A 27,329-nucleotide genomic window follows, 5' to 3' on the forward strand; every position below is an offset into this window, starting at 1 on the left:
AAAAGAATTGTTGCTCTACATAAAGATGGCCTAGGCTATAAGAAGATTACCAAGACCCTGAAACTGAGCTGCAGCATGGTGGCCAAGACCATAAAGCAGTTTAACAGGACAAGTTTCACTCAAAACATGCCTCGCCATGGTCGACCAAAGAAGTTGAGTGCACGTGCTCAGCGTCATACCCAGAGATTGTCTTTAGGAAATAGTCGAATGAGTGCTGCCAGCATTGGTGCAGAGGTTGAGGGGGTGGGGAGTCAGCCTGTCAGTGCTCTATCCATACGCCGCACACTGCATCAAAGTGGTCTGCATGACTGCCGTCCCAGAAAGAAGCCTCTTCTAAGGATGATGCACAAGTAAGCCCGAAAACAGCTTGCTGAAGACAAGCAGACTAAGGACATGGATTACTGGAACCATGTCCTGTGGTCTGATGAGACCAAGATAAACTTATTTGGTTCAGATGGTATCAAGCGTGTGTGGTGGCATCCAGGTGAGGAGTACAAAGACAAGTGTGTCTTGCCTACAGTCAAGCATGGTGGTGGAAGAGTCATGGTCAGGGGTCTCATGAGTGCTGCCGGCACTGGGGAGCTACAGTTCATTGAGGGAACCATGAATGTCAGCATGTACTGTGACATACTGAGGCAGAGCAGTATTTCAACATGATAACGACCCCAAACACAAATCCAAGAAGACCACTGCCTTGCTAAAGAAGCTGAGGGTAAAGGCGATGGACTGGCCAAGCATGTCTTCAAACCTAAATCCTATTGAGCATCTGTGGGGCATCCCCAAACTGAAGGTGGATGAGCGCAAAGCTCTGATGCCGTCATGGAGGAGTGGAGGAGGACTCCAGTGGCAACCTGTGAAACTCTGGTAACCTCGCTGCCCAAGAGGGTTAAGGCAGTGCTGGAAAATGATGGTGGCAACATTAGGGGTGTACTCTCTTTTGTTACTAGCGGTTTAGACATTAATGGCTGTGTGTTAGTGTAAATTTGCTGTCCCCTCAAAATAACTTGTTGTACAAGCTTTACACTCACTACTTTACTTGTAGCAAAGTGTCATTTCTTCAGTGTTGTCACATGAAAAGATATAATAAAATATTTACAAAAATGTGAGGGGTGTACTCATTTTTGTGGGATACTGTATATATATACTGTATATATATATATATATATATACGCTGCTCAAAAAAATGAAAGGAACACTTTTTCAGAATATAGCATCAAGTCAGTTCAATTCCTGGGATATTGATCTGGTTAGTTAAGTAGCAGAGGGGGTTGTTAATCAGTTTCAGCTGCTTTGGTGTTAATGAAATCAACAAAAGGTGCACTAGATGGGCAACAATGAGACCCCCCCCCCAAAACAGAAATGGTTTTACAGGCAGAGGTCACTGATATTTTTTTTCCCTACTCATCTTTTTTCACTTTTTTTTCAAAAGTTTTGCATTTGGCTAGGGTCAGTGTCACTACTTGTAGCATTAGGCAATACCTGGACCCTATAGAGGTTGCACAGGCAGTCCAGCTCCTCAAGGATGGCACATCAATATGTGCCATTGCCAAAAAGATTTGCTGTGTCTCCCAGCACAGCCTCGAGCATGGAGGAGATTCCAGAAGACACTCAGTTACTCTAGGAGAGCTGGACAGGGTTGTAGAATGTCCTTAACCCTTCAGCAGGACTGGTATCTGATCCTTTGTGTAAAGAGAAACTGGATGAGCCCTGCCAGAGCCCTACAAAATGACCTCCAGCAGGTCACTGGTGTGAATGTCTCTGACCAAACTATTAGAAACGCTGGTGCATTGGGTCCTGGGTTTCTCCTGGTGTACAACAATGCCCGGCCTCATGTGGTGAGAGTATGCAGCCAGTTCTTGGAGGATGAAGGAATTAATACTATTGAATGGCCCCCCACGCTCGCCTGACCTAAATCCGATATAAACACCCTGGAACATTATTGTTTTGGTCAATCCGACGCTGCCAGGTTGCACCTTAGTCTGTTCAGTGATGCCCTTGTCCAGATCTGGGAGGAAATACCCCAGGACACCATCTGTCGTCTCATTAGGAGCATGCACCGATGTTGTTAGGCATGCATACAAACTACTGAGTACCATTCTGAGTTGCTGCAATGAAATTTCAGAAAAATTGACTAGGCTGGAGCATAATTTTTTCACTTTGATTTTCGGGGTGTCTTTGAATTCAGCCCTAGGTTGATAATTTTCATTTCCATTAAACGATGTGGCATCCTTTCATTCCTAATACAATACCCATTCCATATCAGTATAGATATCCAGCATAATATTTTTCCCCGTTGAGATCTGATGTGTTTTCAAAGTGTTCCTTTCATTTTTTTGAGCAGTGTATATATGGGATTGGTCTTTAAATGTTGAAGGTTATAAAATAAAAGTGAAGAAAACATATTAACATAAAGCTTTGTTAACAGTCCTGCTGAGATAAATAGATGAGAAAATAAAAAATTCATATTGGCTAAATGTCTTTTTAGCAAAGAATCACGCAACCAGGATCCTACTGACATTGTCCAGCATTAAAGTGTCATTAAACCCAGACTATGAAAAACTCCCATCACATGCTATATATTTTAATATTCATACTCACAAAGCCACTGAAGCATTTGTTTGGTGTAGAGTTAAATATATCTAGGTAACTGCCTTCAGCTGTCCCTCCCATCTTCCTTGTTCCCCCATTGCAGGCTGAGATTGTGTAGACCAGCTGGTGTCCTCTACTGAGCATGCCCAGTTCTAAGCTCTTCACTTCCTCCCTTTTCTTATCTGTGCAGCCCATGTGACTATAGAGTCATACATGTGGGTATATACACAGTAGTAAATGATAACCCCCTCCCTCCTCCTCCTCCTCCATGTTCTCCTATTGCTAAACACTATCGGGGTGGGATATAGTATGCTAAATGATTACATTCACTAAGAAATCCACAAAAAAACTTAGCTTTAATATAAATCAGTATTAAACATATCAAATGTATTTGGGAAAGATCATGTGGTGGAAGCATATCCGCACTACCTTCCAAGCCGACCTACTTCATAACACAGCAAGTACTCTCCTCTTGGACTTCTCTCCGCCTGTCTGATTAAAAACCACCTGACTTTTCAGTAAATCCTTCACAAGCATTTTGTATTTTGTACTTAAAGGCTCCCTTCACAGCTTGGCATTCCGGATCGTGGGCAGAATCACGCGATTCTGAATGCGATCCTGAATCACGGCAATACGGAATGCCAAAATGGGAACGGAGCCTTAAGGAATTTTCTGTGACACAGAAATCCCAAAAAGCTAGTGACAAGACTGACAGAACGCTCTTCTAGGTGATAGGTTATGGAAGAGCTCCAGGTTGAGAAGATCTCTTTACATAGGGTGAGGTAGGGCGCCCTCCTTATGAAGAGATCTTGAGGTGTAAAGTTTGTCACCTGGCATGATTTTGTTGACTGCTCACTGCAATGCATTCATCTGATTGCCAAATAAACTCTTACACAATCATATAAGACTCACAACTATATCTGGCTGCCTGCAGGGCAGTTCACTGTGAGCAGAAATGTCACTGCTGCCAAATGTTAAAGCTGAAAACCTCTGGATTGGGGCAACAGAGTGAGTGTTAATTTAGTTCCTCACGCCCAGGATGTGTAAAACCTGGAGTTCTTCATTATGGCACTTTTCCACTGCAAGTACCGGCTCAGCTCTACTCGGCCCTGCTTGGCCCGGTTTTCTTTTCCACTGCTGGTACCGCATGGTACGGTGTCGGAGCGGTTCGGTGCGGTATGGTTTGCTTTTCCACTAAAGTAGTACTAAAGTTAAGTGGGTGGGATAACAACGGGGTGGGTGTGATTCTCTGACCAATCAGTGGCTAGTAGTGACTGCATGCAAAGGATTGTGGGATATGGTAATGGTTATGGTACCTGTTGGAACCACAATCGAGTAGGTACTGTTTTTGAGAGCCGTACTGTTCGGTTCCATGCAGTGGAAAAGCGCCGCCGAACCGTTCCAACACTGTACCATGCGGTACCAGCAGTGGAAAAGCACAAAAGTGAGCCGAACCGTTCGGTTCCATGCAGTGGAAAAGTGCCATTAGAGAGATCCCCCCCCATCTGCAAAGTGTTTTGCAGTGAGTAAAACATCCCATAATATTCTTGAAGCTTGAGGTACTCCATGCTTAATCTGCAAACTACATACACTTTTTAAATCTTTAAAGTTGCAGTAAACCATTCCAAGGTAGACACTAGGGTCATTTTTAGGTTTTTTGATTAATTTAAATGTTTTACTACAGTAGAATCTTTAAGTCATAAATGCACATTGGAGTTGATTTACTAAAACTGGAGAGTGCAAAATCTGGTGCAGCTGTGCATGGTAGCCAATCGGCTTCTTACTTCAGCTAGTTCAATTAAGCTTTGACAATAAAACCTGGAAGCTGATTGGTTTCTATGCAGAGCTTCACCAGATTTTGCACTCTCCAGTTTTAGTAAATCAACCCCAATGATGCTTGAAGGTCCTTTGTTCATGTTAGAACTGTGTTTCCCTCCATACAAGTCAAGGGGGATGCAAAAGCAATCTGAAGCAGCTTCATGCACCTTAGGAGGTCAACTGCTGTTCTGAAGGAGGTCAACTGCTTGTCTGAAGAAGTTTAATGGAAGGTCAGAAGGCAATCAGCTGTGGGTTTGAAGGAGCTCAACTGCAGGCCAGAAGGAAGTCAACTGTTGGTCTGAAGGAGGTCAAATGCTGGTCTGAAGTAGGTCAACTGCTCACCTGAAGAAGGTCAGCAGAAGGCCGTCTGTAGATGTGAAGGAGGTAAAGTGCCGGTCAGAAGGAAGTAAACTTTAAGTCAGAAGTAAAGCAGCTGCAGATAAAATGCAACTGTAAAGAATGACAGGTAGAACTCAGAAACGTCTAAAACTGGCATCAAACAAGAAGATGCATCTAAATTATATTTGGCAGTTATAAACAATTTTGCCACAGATTAGACTATTGGGCCATGGATTAAAATAGAGAGGCCACTTTTTTTATTAACACTGCACAATAAAATAGCTTTTCTGTTTTAAATACATTTTTACAAGTAAATGAGAAAAAAGCCTAAAACTATAAATTACTCACTTTCGTATTCTTTAATTAACTGACTCTCATTAATGCTGGATTTAGGCTCAATTCACAAAGATAACACACCAGGGTAAGGATCTTTTTTTTTTTTAACTACATTTATTTTCTGAATTTTATTGCAGACTCCAATTGATTTGGCTGAAAATAAAGATCCTTCTCCTTGTGTAAAGCTTCATCAATGTAGCCTATTTCTAGTGTTCCTATAGAAAATAATTAGGCTTTGTATAAGCTTTTATGGAAAACATTGATTGTCTAGTTCCCTGCCAGCCTAAAAGTACACCTGTATTTAAAAAATCTCTATAGGCCTTTAGAAAAAGATCTGTATTTAGGCCCATTGGGGGGTTTCTTATATCACCCATCCATTATAGGCAGTTTTGGGAGCACAGGACCCTGCAGAGAACCTCCCTTGCGCTTATCTTGTAGGCAGAGTAGGTTTTTGGAGTCACTTCTAGTTTATTTGGCTTTTCTGGGTAAGCAATGACCTGTGAGAAGGTCTATGAAATGTTTTGGGTCATAGCAGAGTACCATAGTATCCCCTACCCTCTAGCAGTTGATACTGTGCACCTCCTAAGTTACTGAACATGTCAGCAGTTAATGAGAGACATTGTAGGTTCCCTGACTCTAAAAGTAACATAATGCTCCTTGGAACCAAGGTGAGGTTTAGGATCCTTCAGAATGTCTTTAGCTATATTTGTCTTGTTTTTTTTTTTACCAAAGGTATTGTCCCTTTACAGTATATTAAACAAGTAAAAGTGTCTGGTAGAAAATGTAGACACTGTAGTTAGGTGCCTTTGTTATCAAGGCAGAATAGGCTCCAGGGGGTTGTAGGAGAGTTTAGTGTAACAGGTTAAACTGCTGCTCACCTTATTAAAATATCACTATAGGGCCAAACTTTGCAACAACATAACCTCTTAGCAGCTACATTTAAAAACGTCAAGACCTTGCCATGAGTGGCTTTGCTTTGCTTATTAGCAGTGGGACTTATGCCCCGTACACACGTTCCGATAATCGTGCGATAAAACTCGCTTTCGACCTGATCACACGATAATCTGATCGTTAGTACACAGCTTTCGACAGCCGATCACAACAGTTGGTCCAACAAAATCCGAAGGGACAAACAGGAAAACTTCTGTCGTACGATAGCCCTGCTAACGACAATCGTTTCATCAGTACACTATGCGTCCGCTAAAAATCGATTGACAAACACCGCGCATGCTCAGAAACAATAAAATAGCACGGAAAAAGCCTGGCTGCCATTGTTTTTGTTTTGCACCATCTGATACATAGCTAAGCAACCAGGAAGCTTTTCCCGAATCGTACGACAAAAATCATACGGTTCGTACGCATTGTTGAATTCGATGTTAGTATCATGCAACAAAATGCGAACGATAAGTCGTCCGATTATCTGAACGTGTGTACGGGGCATTAGGAAGGTGGGTTGAGGTTTAAAATACTCTTCCAAGCTACCCTAAATACATTATAGTTTTTTTTAAAAAGGAAAGGCAATTCCTATTTTTCCTATCTGCCTCCTTTGCAGCTTTTTGGTTTCTTCTGTACTACAGGTGTTCTTTAAGGCTACAAATCTGTTACTGTTGTACTGTTGAAAACATGCTCTAACATATTTTTCTCGTGTTTCTCTCTACACAAATCAGCACCCTGTTACGTGGCAAGCGTCCAAAGATGGCGACCGATTAATTGGCCGCATCTTATTGAATAAGCGGTTAAAAGATGGCAGCGTGCCTCGAGATTCTGGAGCTATGCTTGGTCTAAAGGTGAGTGTTGGCTTTTGTGGATAGAGGAGGATCTTGGGGTCATGATTAGAATTTGTGTTGTCTGCATTTTAGATGTGGTACTTTTGATTTCTTTAAAAGATGCACAATGTTAAAACTGCAATAAATGCAGCAAACCTGATTTTTAAAACTGCATAAGTGTAAAGTGTGTCAATACAAAAAAGCGGGGTCAAAAAGCAAGATTTGCTTTAGATTTTGGAACTTCCGCAATACCTAAGTAGCTAAGTAGCTATTATGTGCTTAGACAACTGTAAGTGCTTGCTTTCAGTCCCTGCTGACAGTTTAATTAACGGGAAGGCTCAAAAACTTTACTGAAAATGTTTTACTTGCAGTGGGCAGATGATGAGCCATGTCCAGGGCTGTGTGACAGTGGGAGGGGTCCCAGCACTTGCTCGACCCACAGCTGGATGGGCACTTAAGATCCTGTCTCCTCTCCCCCCATCTATTTTTATATACCCCTCATACATATCTAAAATCCATGAAAAAAATTGTGAAAATAGCTGCACTATTCCCTATAGTGAAATAATTATTGAAATGCAATCATCAAGGCGCAAACAGTGCTCAAAATATAATAAACTGCTGTCAGTTCCTTAAAGTGCAATAAGTGTTGAGAAAAAGGTGCTCCTCTTTCTTTAGCCAAAGCAAAGTGCTGTGCCTTGTGCAAAAACCGCAATCTTTGTGTCCTGTCACCACTCCAGTGCCCTCCTAGGACCAAACTCACCATGAGTTGTTGACCTCCTATGTTTACACTGAGGTAGGTCAAAACATGCTTAGTATGTATGGTCAATCCCTCGTTGCGGTTCACCATCCGTACCACCATATTCAGAAAGGATATCATCGCATAACGCTGTTTATTTAAGATCCCCAGTAACAATCCTCCCCCGACACCAGGAATTATCTGCTGGCAATATGTATTATATCATAGCCACTCCGTGTCTCCAAATGTGTAACGAAGCCAGGGTGCGTTCCACCTGGTGGAAGCGGAACTGACAGCACTTTATTATATTTTGAGCACTGTTTGCACCTTGATTATTGCATTTCAATAGTGATTTCACTACAGGGGATTTTTTTGTATAGTAGCAGCTTTCCCATTTTGATTTCTCACTAGTGTGGAAAGGCACATATTAGAGGTAGTGCAGCTTATATACTTCTTGAATATCTAAAATACAGTAGTCTTTTGGCCAGTCATATGATGTCTTGGGTTTTCTTCTTCCTGCGTTGGTAATGGACAGTCTTGCAGTACTCTACTGTGAGCCCAGGCCAATGTGGTGACACATTCAATTTCGCTGTCATTAAACCTGAAAGAGGACCAGTACTAGATGTCAGGAGCTGTGAGTCTTCAGGGGACAGCACTTAAGTGGAGGTGAGTATTGCATTAGGTGCTGGCCAGACATTTTTATTTTTTTAATGCTGAAGTTCCTCTTAAACCCTTTTCACTGTTTACTATGCTTCAGTGGTGTGTGAACACAGGAGCGATCAGTACCAGTTGCTTATTGTGTTCCTTTAGAAAAGGAAGGGGGCTGGTAAACATGAGCCGGGGGGGGGGGGGATCACATTTAGGTGAGCTTATATCAGAAGGAGGAATGCCAGGTCCGTACAGTATACGGACCTGACCAACTGGAAGCAATGCTGTAGGTCTGTGCGCCATATGGATCTGGCAGCAAAAGGGTTAAAGACACACATTTTTATTTATTTATTTTACTTGCTTGGGAAAGCTCGCATTTGTCAGGCCTGGAATCTCATTTGATCTCCCTCTTTGATTGATTTGACCCACCTATTTGCATGTATAGATGAATTGAATAAATTGGTTTTGTTTTTATGATGCATGGAAAACACATTTGCACCATCTTAGCATTTATTTAGTGAACATGGCATATAGGCCATAAACAAATCTCCAGCCTTTTTTTCTCCTGGTAACACAGATTGGCTGCTTTTCAGGTACAGCTTAGTGTTCAATAAAATACTGAAACTATGGATTATTAGCACAATTCATTCTGAGCTATACTAATCGGCTTTCTACAATTTGCTGGAATGTCTAATTGGAAAAGAACAACATTTAATTGAAATATGACTTAATTAAGACAGAACAAGGTCAGGGGAAAAGAGATCTGATACTTGAAACAGTAAAAAGATGTCCCTGTTTGAATTGCTATACGGCAAGGTAAACGGTATACGGTAAGGTGAAGCTGTTACTCCACATTGGAAACAGCCATTTTGCATCATGAACAAATAAATCTCATTAATTCCCTGGAAAATGGCAAACTACTCTTTTTCAGCATACGTTGAAGCGAGGGGGAAGGGGGGGGGGGAGATATCAATGAATGTATAATGTTTAAATTTGGTGCTTATAGGAAAGTCTCATGGGTTAGTACATGTGCTAACTCATCTATGGAACGATCTAAGGAGAACCAATCAATCTTAATATGCTGTCTGGGTTGGATTCTTAAAGTGTATCTCCACTTTTGTGGTAAAAAAAAAAAAAAAATCAGCAAGCAGAACACCTCCACAAAATGAAATTCCTGATTATGTGATTGGCTCATTGATTTTCCCAGCAGTCTGCACTAAGATACAAATCAAACTTTAGGCATCCTCTGCAACAGAAATTTCATTTTTGGTGAGATATTCCTTACGGGTTAAAATAAAATATAGGAACCCAATAGTTTCTAAACCCGCGCAAATCAATAACCAAAAAACAAATAAACTACAATAAAGAGCCGTATGTTGTAAAGTGTAAAAAACACCTATACCATGAAAAGAAACAAAGAAACCACGCTCTTATATCATAAATACATATCACCATAGTGAATAAACAATAGTGAATGGACAAAGAAAAAAATAAATACATCTTCATTTAAATTATAGAAAATACATACAAAATTGTGAAGTCCATATATAATCCCACACGTAAATAACATCCTCAGTGAGTATAGGAAAGGTTCCTCTCCACCAGCATGCAGATGCACTATACCAGGCATGTCCAACCTGTGGCCGGGGGGCCGCATGCGGCCCGGAACCACAGGAAATGTGGCCCACTGCCCCCTGACATTTTTTTTTCTTCTGGGGAGGAAGGGAGTTGAGTCGGGGGCACAGCCACAGAGGCTGCCTCGGAGGGGATCATCCACTAGTTGTGTTAAATTAGTGCTGGGGGGGGGGGGGCGCTGCAGAATGGGAAGGTGGCGCGTCGGCGTTTTATTACTTATATACCTTAACTAATAGTATATATTTTATATGCGGCCCGAGAAAATTTCTCTACACTCAATGTGGCCCAGAGAAGCCAAAAGGTTGGACACCCATGCACTATACACTCACCAGACCTAATTGACCCCTATTTATAAGAAGTCAAATTGCGCTTATGGGAAAATCCAAGATGTCATACATGAGGTCACAGAAATGAATTCAAACCGCTGCTGTCATCCAATCAATATGTATATAAATAGTGTATTTAAAGCTCCAGTGTTGCCATATAGAAAGGGAGAGGAAAGAACACTCTCATGGTGCAGTATTTTAAATCATTTATTTAAAAAAGAAGGTTGTATTGCACTTACATCAAAGAAGACAGGGATTAGCATGTATTGTATAGGAATCGCCGGTTTGCGCTCCACCTGCATTCCAGCTGACCGGAAATGACTTATCTCAAACACTGTTTAATCAGTTTATATGTGGCGTCCCCAGCCTCAAACTCAACATGCTGATTTTTTTTTTTTAGAAAAGCTGTGGTTTTAGAACTGTATCTTCAGGATTAAGGGAAAATGCTTCCCAAATGGTGGTTTGGTAATGTGGTGAGGTTGAGCTTTGGTCGTGTGGGGAATGATAGGGGGTGGGCTCTAAATGAGAAAAATAACAGATTCCATTTGAGCATAAAGATTCTAAGATTGTGTGCACCTCTAAACAATTACATTTTCTTCAAAGCCAGAATATATGGTGTGGCTTTGTTTGCATGGCTGCCTTAAGTGAGGAAAATAGAAAGAGCTCCCAGATTGGCTTTGGGGGCTGGTGAGAGGAGAGGAGCCTGGAGCGGTGCAGTTAGATTGAAGTGTGCATGATTATTCCATGTTTGTGGCACAGAAATATGGAAGACAGACACAGTCAGACAGCTAGCTTTTATAGAAGAAGATGACCAGTGGCAGCCGCCATAGTTGTCAATTAGCTGATATATTTTAAGATGGTTCTGAGATGGTTGTAGCAAAGGTGCCTTGTCCCCTTGAGGTCTGTGTACAGTTAATAGGATTGCAGCCTCTCGTCCTATACAACTGATCTCTCCCTGACGGGCACGAGAGGGTTAATCATGCCGACAGTAATAAAAGCGGTATTCCTTAGCTGTGAACAAGCATTGTGTCTGTCAGGCTCGGCATTTTGCATTCTCAGTGTGTAGCACCTCCAGATCTTGGCTGGCACAGCAAATACGACTTCCGGGGTATTCTCTTCACACTGAATTTCTTTAGCCCAAAGTACACGTTCTAAGACAGACGCGTCCGCCTCCCCGAGCCATACAAATGAATATGTCAGTCGTCTCAGAAATAATTTAACACCTAGAAGCACAGCATTTGAAGACATAAAAGCAGCGCTTGGCACATGCAATCTGCCAATTTTCCCCTTTGTTGCAAAACTGCAGACCTTCTGCTATTTGATCTTTGCTTCTATTCATAACAGCCTCCTGCGTCTCCCCGGGATTTTTTTTTAGTTCTTTTATTCCATAGGCTACTATATCATGTGCGGATAGGGTATCTCTTAAATCCAGCTTTCCTGCTGTAAAGTGGAATGTCCTCAAGTATCCGGCAGCCGCCGCAGCTTCACATCACGACCTCTTGTTCTAAATTCATTTTCCCTTCTGAAATACTCTGCATTGGTTATATCGCTAAATCCCACAACGCGTGCACAAACCTGCCATAGCCTATACCTCATATATCTTTGGGGTATTCAGCCTCTTCATAGAGCTGTCCTATCAACTCAATGCAAATGTGAAGGAAAAAACAAAACTAAGACCATGTATTCGTTTTAAAAAGTTTTTTTTTTCAAATACTACAATTGTCAAAATTGTTTATTTCCCTATAACACATTGCAAAGCACATACTAAAATAATATTGGGGTTTAGGCACTGCGACATTACAAATAACAGAAAGGTTCACAGCACACTTACCAGCCAGACAGCAAAAAAAAAGTGATAGATCGGCTAAGATTCAACCCATCTATGTGCAGACTGATTGTACCCAGTTTGATCCATCGATTGACTTGGGTACAACCAGCATGCTGGATTTTTAGCTTGCAATTATTGCCAGAGGCAATAATTGCAACTAGACAACTAGTAATAATCATTGTGTTCTCCCAGACGAGAAGGCTCCCTGTGCCCCCCCCCCCCTTCCCTGCCGGGAGATTACAATAGCTCATCAAGGGATTTTCCATATAATCTATGGCCTGCCTAAAAGTTCATGTTAAAAACAGAGGGTTTACTTGCACACATTTGCATGTATATGTAAAAGCCACAGTGCCTCGCCAAGGCTCCTCTGTGTACTGTGGTTCTATAATTAATAATTTCTGATCTGCCTAAACAGAAAAGTGCAGATTCTCTTCCCTTTTTTTTAGCGGACTGGAACAGACCCAGATTTCGGTGGGTGTAAATAGACACAAATCCGATTATACCTGCCTGTCCATAGGAATGCATGGACCTTCCGATCAGGTCCACCTGAATACCTAACAGGCAGACCTGATCGGATCACCAGTGTGAAAGGGGGCCTAAAGGGCAGGTTTGTCTGGAGGGAGCCCACTCCTCCTTAAAGGCATCCAATGTATCCCCACGCCAAATTCAGCAGACAAGCTGTGCAGAGAAGTGGTAACAACCCCAATCTATAACTAGCCTTTGTAGTAAGGTGCACATGGATGGGCTTTGCACATTACAAGCCACAGAAAATTTCCCAGCAAAAAAACAAACAAATTAGCCCTATATAACATGTTTATGGTAAAAACAGGGATTAGTTGCACACATTTGAAAATATATGTGAAAGACACAGAGCCTCACCAAGGCTCTAGGAGTCCGTCAGGTTTCAATAGATTGCACAGTGCTGTTATTCTGTTATAGAGGAAAAAAGGAACAGGTATTTAAATATGTATGCCTAAAATGCAAAGAAAATAATCACCCCCTTTAAAATAATCACATTTTGTTGCTTTGTAGCCTAAAATGAAGACCTATATAGTTTTTGTTTTATCCAGCTGTATTTACTCATACATAATTTACTAGTGCAAATTTCCTGAGAACAAAGAACACTAAGGAAAAATAGGAGTGCTTTAAGGACATACTAAAGGTATTGGCCAGTGCATTCCAACGGGAAATAAAATAAACCCTGGGTGGCTAAACTCAAACGTAAAAATGCATATAAAAACTAAAGCAAAGGCCTTCAAAAAATACAATGCTGAGGGTTCATTGGCAGCATTCCAACATTACAAAGAATGCAATAAGAAATGCAGGAGCACAATCAAGGCGGCTAAGATAGAACACGAAAGGCACTTAGCGGAAGAGAGTAAAAAAAAAAAAACAAGAAATTCTTTAAGTATATAAATAGTAAGAAAGTGAGGCCAGAACATATTGGCCCCATAAAGGATGATGAAGGGAATTTGGCTATAAAGGACAGAGAGTGTGCAAAGGTTCTAAATAAATTCTTCTCCTCAGTCTTCACAAAAGAATTGGGGGGATACAGTAACCCAGACTGTAAAGTTAAAGTTAATATAACATCACAAGAAGCACCCTCATTGTTAACAGAACACAGACTCAGAACTAGACTTGAAAAACTTAACATAAATAAGTCACCGGGGCCAGATGGCCTACACCGCGGGTCCTTGAGGAACAGGTGATAGCAAGACCATTGTTCCTAATTTTTATGGATAGTCTGACAGGAATGGTACCAGCTGATTGAAGAAAAGTCAATGTGGTACCATTATTTTAAAAAGAAAAGGGCCGAGATATATCCCTGGGAACTACAGGCCAGTTAGCCTAAGATCAATAGTTTGCAAGCTATTGGAGGGGATGATAAGGAACTATATACAAGACTTTAGTAATGAAAACTGTATCATTAGCAGTAATCCGCATAGAATCATGAAAAATCGCTCTTGCCAGACCAATTAATTAACATTCTATGAAGAAGTGAGCAGCCATCTAGATAAAGGCCTGTGGGTGTGGTATATCTGGATTTTGCAAAGGCATTTGATACAGTTCCCCACAAACATTTACTGTACAAACTAAGGTACATAGGTATGGACCATAGGGTGAGCACCTGGATTAAAAACTGGCTTCAGGGGTGAGTCCAAGGGTGGTGATAAATGGGGAGTACTCGAAATGGTCTGGTGTGGAAAGTGGGGTCCCCCAAGAATCTGTCCTGGGACCAATCCTGTTTAATTTATTCATAAACAATCAAGAAGATGGGATAGACAGTTCAATCTCAGTATTTGCGGATGATACAAAGATAGGCAGGGCAATAACTTCTGCGCAGGATTTGGAAACCTTACAAGAAGACCTGAACAAAATAATGGGGTGGGCATCTACATGGCAAATGAGGTTTAATGTTGGACAATGTAATGTAATGCATTTGGGTGCCAGAAATATGAACGCAAGTTACTCACTAGGGGGAGAGCCTTTGGGGGAATCTAAGATAGAAAATAAACGGGGGGTCCTAGTAGAAGACAAGCTTAGCAATGCTTAACAATGGCATGCAATGTCAAGCTACTGCAAGCAAAGCCAACAGAATACTGGCATGTATAAAAAAGGGGAATCACTCCAGAGATAAAACGATAATTCTTCCACTCTAGAAGACTTTGATCCAGCTGCATCTTAAATATGCCGTCCAGTTCTTGGCACCAGTCCTCAGGAAGGCTGTGCTGGAACTGGAGAGAGTCCAGAGAAGGGCAACACAGCTAATAAAGGGAATAAAGGACTTCAGCTATGAGGAAAGACTACAAGCATTGAACTTATTCTCTCTGGAGAGGAGACGCTTGAGAGGGGATATGATATCAATGTACAAATACTGTACTGGCGACCCTAGCATAGGGAACAAACTAGTCAATGAAGGGGAATATAAAAGGACACGCAGCCATTAACTAAAATTAGAAGAGAAGCGGTTTAACCATAAACTGCGTGAAGAGTTCTTTACCGTCAGAGCAGTAAGGATGTGAAACTCTCTTCCACAAGCAGTGGTATCACCAGGGAGCATCGATAGTTTCAAAAAGCTATTAGATGGTCACCTTAACCACGATACGGTGGTTACGATGTACTATTGACAGCACACACACACACTCATCATAGGTTGAACTGGATAGACCGGTGTCTTTTTTCAACCTCGCTAACTATGTAACTATGTAACTTATGACATCCAAGTGAAAGATATAACACCAACATGTAAAAAAAAAAAATCAAAAACAGAATCATTGAATTGGAAAACGGATCACCCCCTTATGTCAGTATTTTGTTGAACCACCTTTTGCTTTAATTACAGCCTTTAGTCTGTTGGATGTCTCTACTAACTTTGCACATCTAGATTTTGCAATATTTGCCAACTCTTCTTTGCAGAACTGCTAAGGTTCAGTTAAATTTGATGGTGACCATTTGTGGACTGCAGTCTTCAAGTCATTTCACAGATTTTCAATGGGGTTTAAGTCTGGGCTCTGACTAAACAATGCAAGGTCATTCAACTTTTTCTCCTTCAACCACTGTGTGGTAATTTTTTGGACAGTTTTCTGGACAGCAGATTTTCCTCAAGAAATTGACAGTACAATTGACAGTATTTTTCACCCATATATTTTTCCTTCTATCCTAACAAGTGTTTTAGTCCCTGCTGGAGAGAAACACTCCCATAACAGGATATTACCACCTCCATGCTTACTGTAGGAATGGTGTTATTTGAATGGTGAGCTCTATTGGATTACCGCCAGACATATCGTTAGGTGTTAAGGCCAAATAATTCAATTTAATCTCATCTGACCAGAACACCTTTTTACATGTGGTCCCAGAATCTTCAAGGTGCGTTTTGGTAAAGCTCAGTGGGGACTGCATGTGACCTTTCTTGAGGAGTGACTTTTTTCTTGCAACCCTCCCATACAAGCCACATTTGTGGAGAATTTGTGATATGGTTGTCACATGCACACAATGACCACTTTTTGTCATAAATTCCTGCAACTGCTTCAGAGTTGCTGTAGGCTTCTTGGTAGCTTCTCTGACCAGTTTCCTCCTGGTTCTATCATCAAGTTTGGAGCGACGTCCTGATCCAGGGAGGGTCTGCGTTGTACTAAATACCTTCTACTTCTTAATAATAAACTTCACTGTGCTTCTTAGCATTGTTAATGCCTTTGACATTTTTTTTGTATCCATCTCTTGACTTGTGTCTGTCCACAACTTTATCCTGGAGATCTTTTGACAGTGCCTTGCCACCCATAGTTGATTGTTTGCTTCAGTTGCACTACCAAGTACTTAAATGCTCCAGGAAAGCTATTTTCATGCTAAGCTAATCAAAATGACCACAGCTGAGGTGAAAGTCAAATGGCTGTGTATGCCATTGAGAAGGTTGTTAGCTACACCTGACTGAGTTTACAAGTCACTTTTAGGAGGGGACGATCCTTTCTCCAACTCAGTTTTTTATTTTTCTCTGACATGTTGGTGTTATATCTTTCACTTGGATGTTATAAGTTGCACTAAATACAGCTGACTAAAACAAAAACTGTGTCTGTTCATTACAGGCAGCAAAATGTGATTATTTTAAAGTGGGGAGGGGGGGGGGGTGGATTATTTTCTATACCCATTGTAGCTTATACTGCTATGCTTTATTCAGTTCTTATAGTCATTTAAGTATAGGCAACTTAAATAGACACCTTTATTTAACCAGCATTTTATATTTTGTCTCTTATTGCAGGTTGTTGGAGGCAAAATGTCAGAGACTGGTCATCTCTGTGCTTATATCACCAAAGTGAAGAAGGGAAGCCTAGCAGACACTGTTGGGCGGCTGCGACCAGGTATGTCTGTTCTTTCTTCACTGTGTCTGATAAAGTGGTTGATATACTAAAGACAAACAGACTGTTCACTTTGCAAGTGCAGTTGCTCCAGAGCTTAGTAAATGAGGTTAAGCTTCACTTTACAAAAATGTATCCAATCACATGCAATGAAAATAAAAGAACAGCATTTTTGCTTGCATAGGATTGGCTGATGGAAGTCAGCAGAGCTTCCCCATTTTTACTAAGCTGTGGAGCAACTGAACTTGCACAGTTCACAGTCTATTTGTCTTTAGTAAATCAACCCCAGAGTGTCCTCATTTGTAGCTGCAACTGTATTTATAACTTGTTTGACATTGCACTGCCAATAGGGTTTCCTGCTGTTATGAACATTGCATTACCATATATATGTTAAAACATGTAAAAAACCTGATGATCTTGTCAAATATTTGGAGCTGTCCTGTGTCCTTTGCACCTTTTCTGTGTTATCTCAAAAAGTTTATTTAGCCTTCCTAGTTTTTTTATTGGACTTCAAAACAATTAGCATTTATGTGTTGCAGAGATTTGAGAGTGGGAGTGGTTGAGTAGTATGACAAAAGACACTGGGCAGGGTTGACACCACTCAGTAAAAAATGTTGTCAACCCACAAGTGGGCCTAAGAGCTCAGTGCATTTCTGGCAGATCAACAGGTATTTTACTGAACCTGCAGGGTCATTAAAGGGATAAAACGTGTGAAAATGTGCATGTATTGGAGAGATGTACTTTTTTTTGCCTTGACATACACTTTAACCACTTAAGCCCCAGGCCTATTTCTGACACTTTTTGTTTACAAGTTAAAATAGTATTTTTTCCTAGAAAACTACTTAGAACTCCCAAACATTATATATATTTTTTTAGCAAAGACTCTGGAGAATAAAATGGCGGTCATTGCAATATTTTTGTCACGCGGTATTTGCGCAGCGGTCTTTAAAACGCCATTTTTTTGGAAAAATCACTGCATTTAAAAAAAACGAAACAGTAAAGTTAGCCCATTTTTTTTTATATATTGTGAAAGATGATGTCACGCTGAGTAAATAGATACCCAACATGTTACGGTTTAAAATTGCGCACACCCGTGGAATGGCGACAAACTACGTTCAATAGAAATCTCAATAGGCGACGCGTTAAAATTTTTTAAAGGTTACCAGTTTAGAGTTAGAGTGTAGCTCTTTTTTTTAAACTATTGCTCACGCTCTGGCTTTTGCAGCGATACCTCACATGTGTGGTTTGAACAGCGATTTCATTCGCGGCTCGACTTCCGTATATGTTTTTTTTTGTGCGCGAGCTAACGGTGACGGGGGCGGCTAAATTTATTTATTTATTTTTTGCACAGAGCAGCCCCGATCCTCCTCTTCTAGGGTCCCCTGCCTGCGCTCCTGGCTCCTCCTCTTCTCCAGGTGCCCCTATAGCAAGTCACTCGGGTAAGTATTGGGGGGGGTGGCTCCGGGGGGAGCTGCATACTGAATGTTTTTACCCTCATGCATTTTAAAAACCTTCAACCTTTAAAACCACTTTAATCACTCTTTATTTAGGAAACCAAGGGCTATATTTTTTAGCTTCCTTCTTCTGTGCATAGGAGGTGGGAAATTGGGTGTCCATGTCACCTCCTGCATGCCCGCACACCAGGGTCCTCTTAGGACCCAGAAGAAAGTCTACAGGTGATGACATCAGCACAAGGAGATCACCAAGGACCAGCAAGCATGGGGACATTCACATTGCTGGATTACTGGTCCACTGACACCCAGAAACAGCACTACAAAGTCGACCTTGATAGTGGGTTTAAGGTAGTTGTAAAGGCAGAAGGTTTTTTTTTTATCTTAATACATTCTTTGCATTGGAATAAAAAACCTGTGTGCAGCAGCCCCCCTAATACTTATCTGAGCTCATCTCCATCCAGTGATGTTGCAAGAGAGACTTGGCTGTCCAAACCCCTCCACCCTCTTTATTTTGAGACAACAGCAAAGCGCTGTTGGCTCCTGCTGCTGTCAATCAAAGTCAGCGATCCAATAAGGGGGCGGGTGGGGCCGGGCCACAGCTCCGTGTCTGAATGGACAAGGAGCTGCAGATCGGGTGCCCCCCATAGAAATCTGCTTGCTGTGGGGGCACCCAACAGGTGGGAGTGGCCAAGAGCACTGAAGAGGGACCTGAGAAGAGGAGGATCAGGGCTGCTTGTGCAAAACCATTACACAGGGCAGGTAAGTATAACATTTTTGTTATTTTTAACAAAAAGAACAAAAACTAGACTTAAGTATCAATGAAATGTATCAATAAAAATGAAAGCCCTTTCTGTTAGCTAAAATTATCAAAGGTATGAAAATACTAAAAAAAAATATTGAAATAGAGTACTAACTTCACAGTAAGCCAAAAGATAATGGTTAGACGTTAACCGTGTAAGCTTCTTTCTTAGTAGGGTGTTGGATGACACTCCATGAATGTCATATCATTAGTAAACTGGAAGCAGATATAACAGGACATCAGGGCATGACTCAGTTGTGCTGTGGATCAAGTCACTAAAGAGCCACTCACGTCATTGCTGCATGTGGCGCCAGTCTCGGGAGGTCTGTGGTGTCTTGAGTTGAGGGTTGAAATGTACGTACATCAGTATAAATAAATCACATTAGTGCCCTTTGCTGGTATTATGTCATTTTCAAAAATTGTGGCTTTTATATCTGCAGTAATGATTTATGCTGCTAATTTACTTCACAATTCTTACAGTAAGGTACTACACAGCTTAATATATCCACTGGCTCTCTGTGGGCATTGTGTACGAAAGGATAGTAAAATAAAAATGTTGATGACATTAGAAAGGCTGGTGGACATTTCAGTGATTTCATAAGTTGTTCCAGGCCATTCCTTGGGAGTTGAAAGTTCTTTTTTTTTTTTTACGTTTAAGCAGTTTCCTTTTTTATTTTCTGCAGCTGCATGTCCCACTTCCATCGTATATCTAAAGAAATATGTTTTTTTAATTCCTATTTGTAATAGTGGCCAGAGCCATGCATCATTCTGTTATGCCCTTGAACCAAGCTTGTACCTAAAACTAATGGTTTACAGTGCAGATATATCCTAATATTATTTCAAGCTGCATAGAGCTGTGTACGGATTCTTGGCCATCCTCAGTCCATTATTGGCTTATTATTCAATTGGCTGTTAAAGTGGAGTTCCACCCTAAAATTATACTTACCTCCATCTTCTCGCTCCGGGTCACCTGAAAAACAAATGGATAATCGCAATTTTTTTTTTTACTTACCTGGTTTAGAAGAAAATATACTTACCTTACTTCCTCTTCCTCCCCTCGGTGGCCACGGCGATTCGTCATTTCCTGGCTTTGCAATGATTCCTGGGAGCTGAACGTCATCGATCCCAGGAATCAATGCGCCTGCACCGGCCCCAATGTCAGTTCCGGTGCTGGCGCCGTCATACCTTGCTAAACAGCTTCTGGGCATGCCCAGAAGCTGTGCAGAGATGACACTGCGGCACCGGAAGTGATGGTGGGGCCGGTGCAGTGCATCGTGGGACCGAAGAAGACGGAAGAGGACACAGAAGAGGATCGCGCTGACTTCAAGCTGCCCACACCTGAGATGGCAGCGCTGGAGAAGACATTTTCAAGGTAAGTATTTCTTCTTTCAGGTAAATGTAACCCGGGACAGATCAGAGGCTAGCCATTGTGGAAAGCACTAGTCCTGACTGTCCCGGGGGTATTTTTATTTAAAAAAAAAGTTCACTGGGTGGAACTCCGCTTTATGGCTTATATGGATAACAATAGAGTATAACTAGGTAATGCTATAGTGAAGTGGGGTTAAATTATTAGGAACTCCACGGTTCAGAAGAGTGAGACAGATGTGGGAGAAAGGTGACGACATTTTGAGGAGGGGTAAGAAGAATGTTTGATGGAAGACTGAGATTTAGAAGAGGCCTTAGAAAGTCATCTGAGGGTTACTGGCAGGTAACTAAAGTTCAAAGAAGAGTGATAAGGTTTCATCAGGAAGATGGCTTGCAAAGCTAGCAAGGTTTGGACAAGCAAGGAACACAGCTCACAAATGTCTGAGGTTTTCTGGAGTGAGAAGGAACTTTGAGGCAAGAGAGAGCTTTTTTGGAAGAAGGATGACAAAGGTTTGGTAATACTATGAGGGACATCACTAGAGTGCCAACCTTCAAATGAACACATCTCTTTTTAGTTATTTTAACCACTTGCCTTCTGTGCACTTAAACACCCTTCCCATCCAGGCCAATTTTCAGCTTTCAGCGCTGTCACACTTTGAATGACAATTGCGCGGTCATGCTACACTGTACCCATATGAAATTTTTATCATTTTTTTCACACAAATAGAGCTTTCTTTTGGTGGTATGTAATCATCTCTGGGTTTTTTATTTTTTACAAAAAAAAAAAGAATAAAGACAAAAAATTTTGAAAAAAAAAAAAAGTTTTTCTTATTTTCTGCGAGTAAATTTTGAAAATAAATTTTTCTCCTTCACTGATGTGCGCTGATGAGGCGGCACTGATGGGCACTGATAGGCTGCACTGATGGGCACTGATGAGGTGGCACTTATGGGCACTGATGAGGTGGCACTTATGGGCACTGATGAGGAGGTACTAATATGCCGCACTGATGAGCACTGAGAGGTGGCACTGAGAGGCGGCACTGATGAGCACTGATAGGCGGCACTGCTGGGCACTGAGAGGTGGCACTGCTGGGCACTGAGAGGTGGCACTGCTGGGCACTGACAGGTGGCACTGCTGGGCACTGACAGGCGGCACTGCTGGGCACTGATAGGCAGCACTGATGGGCACTGGCGGATGGCACTGGACACTGACGGGTGGCACTGATGAGCGGCACTGATGGGCAGCACCATCAGTGCCCACACTCAGTGCCCATAGTGCTGCCAGTCAGTGCTCATCAGTGCCTAGATGAGCAGGCACTGATGGGCACTGACTAGCAGCACTATGGGCACTGATTGTGGGCATTGATGGGGGGCACTGATGGCGGGCACTGTGGGCACTGATGGGGGGGCACTGTGTGTGTGTTTTTACCTTGCAGTAATCAGGGCACTGGTGATCAGTGCCCTGATTACATTGCTGTGTCCCCAGCGGCTGTCGGCTCCCCCTCCTTCCTCACACTGCAGGCTCCGTGTGAGGAAGGAGCGCCGGCGATGAGAGATGATCTCATATGTTTACATATGAGATCATCGCTCATTGGACGGCCAGATCACGTGGTGAATGGCCGCTGTGATTGGCCATTCACCACGATCTGTGATCGGCCGTGTCCAAGGGACACGGCCGACACAGATTTTCCCCGCAGCGCGCTCGCGGGAGCGCGCTCGCGGGAGCGTGCTGGGGGCGTGTCACTGGGAGGCCGTTTAAAAACGGCCTCCCGAAAATTCGAGTCCGCGCTGCAGCCGTATATAGGCTGTAGCGCGGACGGGGGGAGGTTAAACCTGAATGATTTTGTATGTGGTTTAAGACATCTAAAAACAAAACCTTTAATTTTCAACCTGTTTTAAGGAGCTGTTCAGGTTAATTAGGGTAAACATCGTCTCCAAGTGCCAGGTGTTTTAAGTGTTTGTGACATGGTTATAAATTGAAATGTTAACATGCATGCCTAAAAATGTAACAGTTTACTTGCCGCTTGTTTTGTTCAGAAGGAATCAAGAGAAACTAATATTCTACAAGAAATAAACAAGACATAAAGTTTCATAATATTAAACAAAGAAAAAGAGACAGCGCTCAAAATTATACACAAATTCTGGTGAATAATAATCAAAAAATATATATATATAATACAATTATAAAAAATATATATATATCTTTATCATAGGTGACAGTGCAGATATATGATATATAACACAATCCAAATGATAAAGTGACCGTGCAAAAAAATTGTCTATATGGTTAAGGAAGTTCCATATAGAACATAAAATTATTATAGTCCTTGTATACAAAAGTGCAAGTGCAATATATGCAGCAAAACAGTTCAGTGATTTGGTGCTTGGTGCTCAAAAGGAATGCATCCTTATGTCAGGATAGAAAGAAGGCAAACAAAATCCGCCACCAGATGCTCCACACACTTACCGGATGGCCCCTTGGGGTCTGGCACTGGTAAGTGGTATGCTGTATGGAGGATCCCAGTATGGGTGGAATTTCGCCCCCCGTTCGCTATGTCAAACTTACACTTAGCCACAGGAAGTGTAAAACCTTGTCAGTTAATTTGAATTTTTAAAAGGATTTTCAGATTCATTCACATCCCGTAGATTCTTTCAGCTGTCACTTCCTGTTAGGTCATCTCCCAGAAGCCTTCACTTCCTTGTTGCAGTGATGGCTTCTGGGATAATTATAATTTTATTATATAGATATATTTTTTGATTATTATTCACCAGAATTTGTGTATCAATTTGAGCGCTGTCTCTTTTTCTTTGTTTAATATTCACTAACACATGTTGTTTATGACTAGCAGCTCAAAAAATATTTAAATTGATTTAAGTTGATTTGTTACACCTATTCGCCTAGGCACGGTCACGTGACTAATTTAGTCACTTGGTTTTGTTCATAAAATATTTCATAAGTTTACCTATTTCATTTACAATAAAAATAAACTGCTACAAATCACTTCTCATAGTTACTTAGTAGTTGAGGTTGAATAAAGACAATAGTCCATCCAGTTCAACCTGTGTAGGCGCGCGTGGCCATAATCGTCTCTCATACCCCTTAATGTTCTGATCCTTGAGATGTACGTCCAAGAGTCTTTTAAAAGTAGCCATACTTCCCGCAGAAACCACCTCTTGTGGTAGAGAATTCCACAATCTTGTAGCCCTAACTGTAAAAAACCCCCTGCATTGCCTGAGGTCAAAACACTTCTCCTCTTATCGCATTGTATGTCCTCGAGTTCTCATGCAATCCTTGCGACTGAATAGCTTTTTTTTTTCTGCTGAGATCACCATTGAGGTATTTATAAATTGCTATCATGTCCCCTCTCAGGCTTCTCTTCTCCAGGGAGAATAAATTAAGCGATTGTAGACGCTCTTTATAATTAAGGTCCTCCAATCCCCTAATTTGTTTCGTTGCCCTTCTCGTTGACTCTTTAGATTTATTTGCCCCCTCTTGTTAATTTTAGTATTTTACAAAATTCTCTTTTCTGCTGTAATCTAGTTTTTTTTTTTTTTGTTTTTACTGTTCTTTGCGGAACTTGCTGTATTAAGTAACCTTTATATTTTTGGTCTGCAGGTGATGAGGTTTTAGAGTGGAATGGGCAGATATTACAAGGTGCAACATTTGAAGAAGTTTACAATATAATTCTGGAGTCCAAACCAGAGGCACAAGTAGAATTAGTGGTCTCCAGACCCATAGGGTAAGTATGCTTAGTCTTCACACAGCCAATAAATGGTATGAGAAATCATTATCAGAATCACCCAGTTTTTTAAGGCAAAAGAGCAATTTGGGTAGTGAAGTAACCCCTAACAACCAAGTAGCACTAAATACAGGTTATTCATACTTTTCTAAATTGATCAAAAGTACATGCCAACTGGGTTGCTATGCTAAACGAAAAGTCACACATAAGTGTTGCTTTCTGTCTAATTTAAAGCTAAATCTATTAAAGTATATCTAAGGCCAAACCTTGTGATTATAGGGGAAGGGTTCCTTTTCCATCCAGTCCCATAGACACAACAGGAAGTGAGAGGAAATCTTTCCAAAGCTTGATTATTCCCCTCTTGATAGTTGTAACTGCAACAAGTGTCCCCACTAAAAGACTTCCACTTGATTCCCGTTCCAGTGACAACCTAAAATTTTAGCTTTGCCGTTACTTCCAGTTACAGTGACATTTGTTATTAAGATAAATAAATAGGATGAATCTTCCCATTAGGGGCACAGACAGTGGTAACTACTTGACAAAGTTGCTAAGACTTTCCTAAATTACATTTTGCTTAGCCATTGCACCATTCCTAATCATGCCTTTCTTCTGCTTTTTAATTTAAATGTTGCAATAGAGAGGATGGTATTGATAGCGGGGCATAGGCTTGTGTTTTTGGTGTTTGGTGTAGGTCCCAGGATTGCATATCCTGGACATGCACCCAGGCTTTACTAGAGGTATTGGTATATCTGATCTTTGTTTTGCGTGACAAAACATTTGTAAAATAATGTGCATCTTTTTATCCATCCTTCCTTGTTGTATTATGTAACTGCATAAAATAAGGCAGTTGATATTACTGTCTCACCTCCTACACATTATTGAATTACTAGTGAACATTAGTTGGATATGTCCAGACTGCACACACTGTTTCAGTATTCCAAACATGCCCTAAAACAAGCCCCAACTCACTTCTGTAACTATAGGCACTGTAAGGAAACTTGTCTTCAAATTTCACAATAGAGGCACAGAAATGTATTTTTTTTCCTTTTACTTCTATTACAACATAATATGTATCTATTGTACACCAGCAGCAGATGTTTTTGAGCTTTTAGAAACTAGCTAAAACACAACTTTAGTGTCTTTATTGTAATCTTTGAGGATGAATGAAGTACTTCATAGTACACGCAGCTAGAGAGGTACGGGGTGGCTTGTTTTAAAGCTCTTTTTTTGTTCATTAAGAATAGGTATATACATTATTATATGCATTGCCTGGGTAAGGGTGCACTTCAAAGAATATTTTTACTTTATATAATAAAGTAAATATATAGTATAGTAAAGATATGTGAAGTGTTATATACTACTGATAATTAATGCACTTTTTTAATAGTGTTTATTGCTTGTCTTTTTTTATTATGTCTGATGTATCTAAATTTCTTATCAATAAGTCAAGTTTTCAGATTAGCACCATAGCTACTTTGAGAGCCTGAACATGACAGGCATGTATTTTCCAGACATCTTTGATTGACTTGACTCACAGAAGCATGTGTGACAGAATTGTGGGGTCATCCCTAAAGGTTAACTCCACTTTCGTTGGACAAGAAAATAGCATAGTGAAAAAAAATAATATAACATATACAATTGTCATATTGTAATTGAATGTTATTAAAAATGACCTGTCCTTTTCAATCTGCAGTGCAATCATTTTCTGCAAAATGCAATGCAATATGGCTACCTGGAGGCTGTACACAGATGGTGTACAGAATGCCCTCTGAAAATGTTATTTCCTGCTTGTGTGGTTGGCTTACTAGAAGTCTGCACTAAGATACTGTCAGGGTGCCAGAAAACCAGACCACACGGGGATGCAGGTAAAATAAAGCAGTTTATTGGAGAAAACAACAATAAAAGCACAGCAAGAGTGAGGAAGTGAGAGCAGGAACAAGCCAAGGTCAAGTCCAGAAGCGGGTAGTCATCCAAGCCAGGGTCGAGTGCAGAAGCGGATAGTCTACCAATTCGGGGTCATCTGCCGATGCGGGGTCGAGAGCCAGGAGAGTCATCAGCCAATCCAGGTCATACATGGAGAACAGAAGACCACTAGCAGAGATGCATCTTGGAGCACAAACGCAAGGGCAAGACTGCAACCCATTAGGTGATCGATATAGTCAGATGTTCAGCATCATCACTGTATGACACCCAGGCAGCAAGCAAGTGATGATGCAATTAGTTTATAAGAGTTTATAAGAGGCAGTAGTCTGCACATGTCCAAGATGGCTGCCAACAGGAGGGCAAGGTAAGACCTTGACAGTACCCTCCCCTCTGAGGAAAGCGAGCATGGAAAGCGCAGAGAAAGGCAGGAGCATGAATATCAGTGGAGGGAACCCAGGAGCGCTCCTCAGGACCATAACCCTTCCAGTACACCAGGCATTAAACCTGACCTCGAAACAGACGAGAATCCAAAATGTTGCTAACCTCATACTCCTCATGATTGCCCACAGGAATGGGACGAGGAAGTGAAGAAGTATAGCGATTGCAAACCAGTGGCTTCAAAAGTGACACGTGAAACACATTGGAGATACGCATGCCAGAGGGAAGACCAAGGGCATAGACCATCGGGTTCACCTTATGGAGGATGCGAAAAGGCCCAACAAAACAGGGTGCCTGTCTTGGAGTGGGCACCCTGAGGTTGACAACCACACCCTCTCCGAGACCTGATACGAAGGAGCAGATAAACATCTCCGGTCTGTCTGGAGCTTCTGACGATGTGCAGATGGCTGTAAAGACTCTTAAATCTGCACCCAAGAGGAGCGGAGGGAACGAAGAAGATTCTCCACAGCCGGGATGTCCTGTGGCGAGAACGACTCGGGTAACACAGCGTGTTGAAACCCATAATTGGCCATGAATGGAGACATTCAGGAAGACGATTTGATAGCAGAGTTCCGCCCAGGGTAGCAGATCAACCCAATTGTCCTGATGGTCAGAGATATAGCAGTGGAGAAATTGCTCCAGAGCTTGGTTAAGACACTCAACGGCACCATTGGACTGCGGATGGTAGGCCAAGGGAAAGGCGAACCGAATACCCAACTGGGAGCAAAAGGTGTGCCAG

General features: G+C 41.5%; 1 protein-coding gene across 39 annotated transcripts in view; it reads left to right on the forward strand.

Annotated features, from left to right (window-relative positions):
• RIMS2 (regulating synaptic membrane exocytosis 2) overlaps positions 1–27,329 on the forward strand; it is a gene marked incomplete at its 5' end in the record, with an annotated part of 943,810 nt that overhangs the window by 557,549 nt on the left and 358,932 nt on the right. For all 39 annotated transcript variants that reach the window (XM_082257909.1, XM_082257877.1, XM_082257910.1 and 36 more), the window contains 3 exons: positions 6,750–6,869; positions 16,775–16,874; positions 24,106–24,229. In XM_082257909.1, the coding sequence (XP_082114035.1) occupies positions 6,750–6,869; positions 16,775–16,874; positions 24,106–24,229 (344 nt within the window). The remainder of the gene's footprint in view (positions 1–6,749; positions 6,870–16,774; positions 16,875–24,105; positions 24,230–27,329) is intronic.

The sequence above is a fragment of the Pelophylax lessonae genome (genome assembly GCF_965119305.1).
Source record: "Pelophylax lessonae genome assembly, chromosome: 5".
NCBI lineage: Eukaryota > Metazoa > Chordata > Amphibia > Anura > Ranidae > Pelophylax > Pelophylax lessonae.